Source organism: Octopus bimaculoides, chromosome 7 (genome assembly GCF_046866305.1).
Source record: "Octopus bimaculoides isolate indiv1 chromosome 7, ASM4686630v1, whole genome shotgun sequence".
Taxonomy (NCBI): domain Eukaryota; kingdom Metazoa; phylum Mollusca; class Cephalopoda; order Octopoda; family Octopodidae; genus Octopus; species Octopus bimaculoides.
The window spans coordinates 28,901,754-28,910,688 of record NC_142934.1 but is presented as its reverse complement, the minus strand read 5'-3'; the positions used below and the strand labels follow the sequence as shown (position 1 = coordinate 28,910,688).

At 35.3% G+C, this 8,935-nt stretch overlaps 1 protein-coding gene across 3 annotated transcripts in view; it reads right to left on the bottom strand.

The window, feature by feature from the left end:
- Window positions 1-8,935, bottom strand: part of LOC106868487 (PDZ and LIM domain protein 3) — a 163,557-nt gene that overhangs the window by 80,332 nt on the left and 74,290 nt on the right. For all 3 annotated transcript variants that reach the window (XM_089355077.1, XM_089355079.1, XM_089355078.1), the window contains exon 2: window positions 1,604-1,755. In XM_089355077.1, the coding sequence (XP_089211203.1) occupies window positions 1,604-1,755 (152 nt within the window). The remainder of the gene's footprint in view (window positions 1-1,603; window positions 1,756-8,935) is intronic.

Genomic DNA, 8,935 nt, shown 5'->3' with positions numbered 1-8,935 from the left:
GAAAGTAGAGATAAGCAAGTGGTGTTAGTTATTATAGATTAATTTGAACTGTTGCAAATTAATTAATATATAGAAGAAAAACATGAAGAGGGGGATGTTAAAGAGATGCAATCAAAAGAAAGATAGATTGATATCAATCTTTGGCATGAGGCAAGGAAGATGAGATAGACAAAGGGATACAAGAATAGCAAGAGTGGATTCTCTGAATGTATTTAGATTTTGAGAAATTTGCAGTTAGCATAGAATTTACAGAGAGAGAGAGAGAGAGAGAGAGAGAGAGAGAGAGAGGAGGGAAGAGGGAGTGTGGAGAGAGAGAGACAGAGACAGAGAGAGATGAAAATGGAATAATGACTTGAAGGTGTTGAGTATTAGCAACTGAAATCTGTAAAGCAGGCAACACATTTTCTTGGTTGTAGCTTAACAATGCACATGTGTGAAGCTGGGTGCATCATCCTCAATGTATGAACATTAATGTAGAATATATTTGTGCTGTTTAAAGCACCAAAACAGCAGAAGCATTTATTCTCTGATTCCCAAGAGTAGACAAAACACCCCCCACAAAACACCTTAGTCTTTGTGAGGCAGACTTAGATATGTGAAAGGTAAAGATAGGTGTTGCACATGTGTAATAGTTTATAACTGTGTCATTTCTATGGAATGAATGTAATGTTGAGGGTTAGGGTTGGAGAAAAGTTTTTGACTATTCTTGCTACCAGGTTGAGCAAATGTGGCTCAATATCTTTTATCTCTTACTTGTTTCAGTCATTAGACTGTGGCCATGCTGGGGCACCACTTGAAGGATTTAGTGAAACAGATCAACTCCAGTATTTACTTTTTTCTAAGCTTGGTACTTATTCTATTGGTTTCTTTTTGCCAAGCCATTAAGTTACAGGGATGCAAACAAACCAACACTGGTTGTCAAGCAGAAGTGGGAGGCAAACACAAAGACACACACACATATACACACATATATATGCGACAGGCTTCTTTCGGCTTCTATCTACAAATTCACTCACAAGGCTTTGGTCAACCTGAGGTTGCAGTAGAAAACACTTGTTCAAGGTGCTATGCAGTGGTACTGAACCTGGAACCATGTGGTTGAGAAGCAAACTACTTACCACACATCCACACCTACACCTATAATGAAATTATTTGCAGGATGTATAGTAAACGTTTTTTTTTCTTTTTACTTGGAAGATGGGGTTGTGCCAATGTCTTTTGCTGGATCTTCCAGACTGATGTGATTAAAAAAAGGAGAATAGGAGAAACAAGGACAGTGTGTACATGAATTGGTAAGACAAGGTACATATAGAGACATATGAACATATACGCACTGGCCTACTGGCTCATGACTGTTGCATTCAGACACAATTATTTCATGAGTCTTTTGTATATTAGGGGACACACACACACACACACACACACACACACATACAGTGATACACATACATATGTGCTCATACACATGTACCTACAGCACAATCATCCATCAACACACACAAACATGCACACACACACACACACACACACACACACACACACACTCACACTCACGTCCACAACCCTCCACCCTAAACACACACACCAAACCAACAGACCTTACCTTTTCACAAGCAAATTAATCTCATTTGCTGATCGAATAATTTCCATTTTAGCCTGCTCATGAGTGAGGTGGTCTGTAGTTGTGTTGTTTATCCTCAAGATACCATCACCAGCCTTAGCCCCAGCACAATCTGCAATGCTACCAGGTTGTACCTGAAAAAAAAAAAACAAATATTAAGGACTATTTTGGTAATTAGAGATGTCTATATTTGCAATAGATGAACATCCTATACAATAGAGCAGGGTGGCCCCAAAGTGTAGCACATGGGACAGTTTCTTTTACCATAGCCCCAAGCCAACCAAAGCCTTATGAGTATATTTGGTAGATATGTGTGTGTGTGTGTGTGTGTGTGTGTGTGTGTGTGTGTGTGTGTGTGTGTGTGTGTGTGTCCTTGGTGATATGTAAATGAATGTCACCTTCATTAAAGTGGTATTTGTTTCCAGTTTTCTATAAAAACATGTCTGGTCATGAGAAAATATTACCTTGTTTGGAAACTTGTGAGTGTTAGTGGCAGGAAGAGCACTTAATCATAGAAAATCTGGATGTTCATATCGTATAGTTGTGTATAATATTTACTTATATAGTTATATATTATATGAGACTTAAAGAGTCATATACATGAAATTTGTCCCAAAAGTGAAAAGTTAACATACACAAAAACATAATTCCTAAAGAATGCAAAGTTATCATGAGACAAGATCCAAAATCACTTAAATAAACAACTTAAACGAGACACAATGGAATCTCAGGTAAATTTTAAGAATTTTAGAAAATAAAATTGCAACACAATTTTTCTTTAAATATTGCCAATGTCCACGTTCTTTCTTCTACCCTAATTTTCTTGTGTTTGCAACAGTTCATCTGCTTTGTTTTTCATTGATTTCAACATATTTCTCAGCATCTATCAACTCATTTCTTAACATCTCTTTCTATGTATACGCACTAATTCAATTGACTTGGGTATTACTACTAACTTTAACCAAACGGTACCTCCTATCATCTATTTCCTCCATTTTTCCATTTTCTCATTCCTTACATTCTACAGTCTCAGTATTTTGTGTGGATTTCTTGTCTATAATAATATTTGTTGGGTAACAATGATGAGGCAGAGAAGGAAAAAGATGAGGGTTGAATCTCCTCATTTACTGATGGTGGACAACTGCTATAAAAAAAATTTCCAATTTAACCCTTCAGTGTTCATATAATTCAAATGTAGTGCTTATTCCCATTCTTTTGAATTAATCATGCATTATCTTGTAGCTTTGAGATTTTGATGACATGATTGTTTATTCTTTGAATGACATTGTAGGGTAGGTGTGACAGGCCAGATCTGGCCAGTTTGAATATACAACAAGTAGAATATTTTGGCCAGATATGACCAGTTTAAATGCTAAAAGGTTAATATCATCTGATTTTCAATTGACAAGGATTTTTGAGCAAGATCGTTGCCAGTGCCACTGGACTGGCTCTTGTGTGGGTGGCACATAAAATACACCATTTTGAGCGTGGCCGTTGCCAGTACCGCCTGACTGGCCTTCGTGCGGGTAACACGTAAAAGCACCCACTACACACTCTGAGTGGTTGGCGTTAGGAAGGGCATCCAGCTGTAGAAACTCTGCCAAATCAGATTGGAGCCTGGTGTTGCCATCCGGTTTCACCAGTCCTCAGTCAAATCGTCCAACCCATGCTAGCATGGAAAGTGGACGTTAAACGATGATGAATATGTGCTGGTAGAGAATTTTAGATAATTAACTCCTTTAATATCAACCTGCCTGAGACTGCCCCAGGTTCTATGAGACAAACTTTCTCTTTTGAAGTCACATGTAGTGTGTAGTACGTTATCTTTAATCAAGATGACTGAAAAAAGGCCACCAAGTGGAAGTTAAGGTATAAGTGTAAAAAGGGGTCATAAAGGGATGACCCCACTACATAGAGAAATTATGTAGAAGGTTAAACTTGATGTTATATAAGGGTGTGATGAGTGAGAAAAATTCAGCCATATCGCAGTTGACAAAGGCAAACAAGCTGGAACATCTACGATGCAGCTTACTTTTCCTCGTAAAAGTTAATATGTACTCTGCTAAAAAGCATTCAATAAGCTTTCAGTTTAATGTTAAATTATTTTTATATATAACTTGATATATATATGTGTGTGTGTGTGTGTGTGTGTGTGTGTGTGTGTGTAGAAGGTTGAAAAGGAACACACGAGTTGATATGTATAAGAAAAATAAGACAAAGTAGAAAATGCTAAAATAATTTTATCACAAAGAACATTTTAGTACTGGTTTCAGTCATTGCGACTTTTTCAACTTAGAGTAAAGTATGAAGAACAATTAAATTGTGGAAAAGTTAAATGAAACGCTTTTTAAAAAAATTACTTCCATAGTTTTTCAAATGCAAGGGACATTTTCCCTTTTTCTGTCTGTTGCTCTTGAAAAAGTCACAATGACTGGAACCAGTACTAAAATGTTCTTCATGATAAAATTATTTTAGCATTTTCTACCTTGTCTTTATTTTCCTTTTATATATATATATATATATATATATATATATATATATATATATATATATATATGCACACACACATATATACATGCATATATATACATGCATATATATATATATGTAAATATGCATATGTATATATATGCATGCATATATATATATATATATATATATATGTATATATGCATATATATATACTTGCATATATATATATATATATATATATATATATATGCATATATATATACTTGCATATATATATATATATATATATATATATATATATATATATATATATACATATACATACATACACACACACACACCTACATACACACATATATATGTCTACATGTATACTTGAATATAAATGTAGGTATTTATATATGTAGGTACACTCATGTGTATACACACATTCAAATGCTGTGAAGAACAGATTTCCAGAAAGGAAATTCAATTGGCAGGAAAAGTGCACAAAAAAGAAAATGACAAAAATAATAAAAAATAAATACTACAAACTCAATATTGTTTAGTTCATTAAAAAGAAAAATTATCAATCTTGTGTTTATTTTTGACTGCAAAAAAAAAAAAGAAAGAAAAGTACAGAAATTAATGACAATCACCCCTTCCCCACATCTCAATAGCACTATTACTTTTAATATCCTCACCACCACCGCTATCATCAGAATTATTGCTAATATTCCTACCACCCATCACCACCATCGCCACCTTCTAATACTGCTGTCATTAACACCACCAACACCACCATCACCTCTGCCAAGGCCAATATCACCCCACTTGTTTCTGCTTCTCCTATGAAGGAAGCAGCTGGCAAACCTCTTGAAGGATGATAGGATAGGTAGCTGCCAATACAAAGTAAACGGGTTTTTTACTGTAATTTAGTTGAAGACATCATAGTCTCTAGAAAATGTTTATCTATAAATAACTGGAATTTGGTTACTGGAAGTGGTGTAGAAAAAGAGGAAGGAAGTTGGTGAAAAATAATTCGCAAATGTTTGGTTGCTAGAAACCAAATAATTGGAATAAACTGAACTGCTAAAGGAGAGGGGGGAAATTTATTTTCTACACGATATCACTGTTACGTAAAAGTTAGTGAATAAGCGTCAGTGATGTACATATGTACAAATACATAGAATAAGGGAACAGAAACATATACACATACATATGCATAGATGCATATTTATTTGTGCATGTAAATATATTGTTGATGATATGGTATTTAAGATAATATGACAATGAAACAAAGTAATCATTAATACATTATCCACAGTTATATAACATCAACAGCATCATCAACATTATCTGTTTTTTCGTAATCAACCTAACTCATAGCACATCAGCCAAATAAGTTAGGTAACTTTAGGTGGCTCAGCCTTCTCTCTGCATTCCAGTCCCCTGGCTCCACTCCCACACATAGCTTTCTGTCTGTTAATGAAATCTACTTCCTTCTTCAGTAATTTCTAGGAGATCTTGCTTGAGATTTGGGATTTGATGAGATCTGAGTTGCTAATGATACAACTGAATGTTATGTCTCTCTCCTATTGCTTCACCATATTTCTTTCAATCTATACTGCATTTGATTCAATTAATTTCAGAAGTGTTCTTTTATTCTTTTACTTGCTTCTGTCATTTGAATGCAGCCTTGCTGGAGCACCTCCTTGAAGAGTTTTTAGTTGAACAAATCAACCCCAGGACTTAATTTTTGCAAGCCTAGTACTTATTCGATTGATCTCTTTGGCCCGACTGCTAAGTTATGGGGACATGAACACACCAACACCAGTTGTCAAACGGTGATGGGGGAATAAACACATACACAAACGCACACATATATATATATACAACAGGCTTCTTTCAGTCTCTTATTTCTTTATTGCCCACAAGGAGGTACACACAGAGGGGACAAACAAGGACAGACAAACGGATTAAGTCGATTATATCGACCCCAGTGCGTAACTGGTACTTATTTAATCGACTCCGAAAGGATGAAAGGCAAAGTCGACCTCGGTGGAATTTGAACTCAGAACGTAGCGGCAGACGAAATACCGCTAAGTATTTCGCCTGGCGTGCTAACATTTCTGCCAGCTCGCCGCCTTACTTTCAGTTTCTGTTGGCTTCTTTCGGCTTCTTTCAGTTTCTGTCTACCAAATCCACTCACAAGGCTTTGGTTGACCCAAGGCTACAGTAGAAGACACTTACCGAAGGTGCCGAATTTAATTAAATAACTCTGACATTATTAAGCTGGAGTTTGGAAAATAATTCAACATGAAATTTTTGAAGGGAGGTTTTAATTTACATCACTTTAAAAGAAGAAGCTTGGATCATAGAACCAGGGGTGGTCTCAGGCAAACTGATATTACAATTCTCTACAAGTACAGATAGCCAAACAAAGATCAGACAATATGAAACTAGAAATTCGTTGTGAATAACAATTATCTACCATCAGTTAATGATGAGATTCAAATCTCACCTCTTTCCTTCTCTACCTCATCATCATTATTGTTATCATTGCTCTTACCATGCATCTAAACATATTTTTAATACAGTCATTGGTTAAATGAGCTTAGAACTTAGCAACTTGGTACTGGTACCACAAGTAAAAGCATCCAGTATACTCTGTAATGTTGCTGATGTTAAGAAGTGAATCCATCTGTAGAAACCATACTATGGCAGACATTGGAGTACAATGCAGTTCTCAGATCCATCAGATCCTGTCAACTCAGCCAACCCATGCCAGCATGGAAGCCAGATATTAAAAGAGGATGATGATGATGATGATGTGGTCGAAAGTGGTGGTGGTGATGGTGATGATGATAATGATGATAATATTAGAGCATTGGGAAAAAATCCTGTGCAGTATGTGTTACAGCTCTATTCTCATTCTAAATTCAAATCCCACTGTGGCCAACCTTACTTTTCATCTCTTCGGGGTCAATAAAATAAAGTAAAAATCAAATACGGGGGTCAATAGTATCAACTGACTCCCTCCCCTGAAAACTGCTGACCTTATTTGTAAATTGGGAACATTTATTTTATCTATGAGACTCACCTTATTCCAAGCTGCAAGGACATCTTTAGTGTTGCCCTAACAGCCATATTATCTATCATTTGTTTTAATAAAACTAATGCAGTTGCTTCTTCCTCATGTAAGCATTAAGTCAGTCATTATCAATCATTTTTGGTCATGGCTCCCTTCGGAACTCTTCTCAGGTTCCTAAGGATCCCCTGTGAATTTCTTCCACTGACCTCACTAATACAACACAAACTAGTAGACAGTATCTCACTTCCTTAAAGTGAGCAAAGGTCTCCAAGAGGGCCTTATGACTCCCATTGAGAACAACTGTATTATGCAATGCCTTGAATATATTCTAAACCTATCTTTAACAGTTCTCATCCTTTAAAAATTCAATTATTTGATGCCAACCTGTTTTAAAGAGTTTGTATTTAAATTTATGAAAAAAACTTCTGTTAAGTTATGTTTCAAACATGACTTTAATAATGAAAAATTGCTATTTTACAAAATCTTTCAAAATTCTTGGTTATTTTAAAAATTAAATGAAACAAATATTTAGTTTATTTCATTAGAATTTAGTCACAAAATTGTTTAATGTAATATATTCCTAATACACCCAGGCACATACATACCTATCATACCATTCTAGAGCAGAATTAAAACCCTAAAAGTAACAAAGAAGCACAAACATGTTATCATTACCACTGATTGTAGTATGATGTTGATGAATGTATCAATTTGGCGGGGTTTGGGAGCCCAGTACTCCTAACTCAACAGCTCCTTAGTTATCTTCTACAATTCAGAGTAATCATATATATGATTATGGAGACCAAAGTCTGATGCCAACAAACAAAAGAAGACAAGGAATTAAATGCCATTCATCAGGAAAGGCCAGATACAGCTTTGTGGTGTTCTTTTCTACATATAAGTTTTCGAAATATCTCTAATAATTATCATCAAATTTTTCTACTTTCCCTGGAGTATCCACCTTTACTATTTTCAGCAAGTTCTTCAAATTACCAAAATTCAAGAACTATACCAACATTAAAACTATCTTGGAGAAGAAACTTTTCTTTAGCAACACTGGCTGCAACTACAATTTGCTGACCATAGTACCTCCAAAGTTTTTGTGCCTCCAAAGCTATTGTACCTCCAAAGCTATTGCACCTCCAAAGCTATTGCGCCTCCAAAGTTATTGCACCTCTAAAGCTATTGTACTTCCAGAGCTATTGTATGTGCAAAGCTACAATGCATCCTGTTGAAACATGACAATTAGAACTAAGTGCATCAAGGATTTCCTTGACATAGAAAGTTGCTGGTTGTTTTAATGAATTCGAGTACATTCATGTAGTATTCTTTCATTAGATTATATTCAAACAGTTGGTTCTTGCAAACAGAATTGGTAGAATATATTGCAATAAATTCTTCTGTCTAAACATACATTTTCAAACATTTCAAATTACATTTTCACAGACATGAGAAGCAAAAGTTACAGGTAGGGGAATGTTCTAAACTAGCAAATAAACCAATTAACAAGAAAAGCTATGTTATGTGAGTGGGTGAATGTTCGCTGGAGGAGGCATTTAGCCTGATCATATTTCCCCACTGGCTTGGAGAACAAGAAAGGAAAAGATATACATGTGTGTGTGTGTGTATGTGAGCATGCGTATGTATGTGCATATATGTAATATATATATATACATATACACATGCATGCAAGTATAATATAAACAAGCACATACAAGGATGTGTGTAAATGTATGTGTGTGCATATATATAAATATATGTGTTTGGGT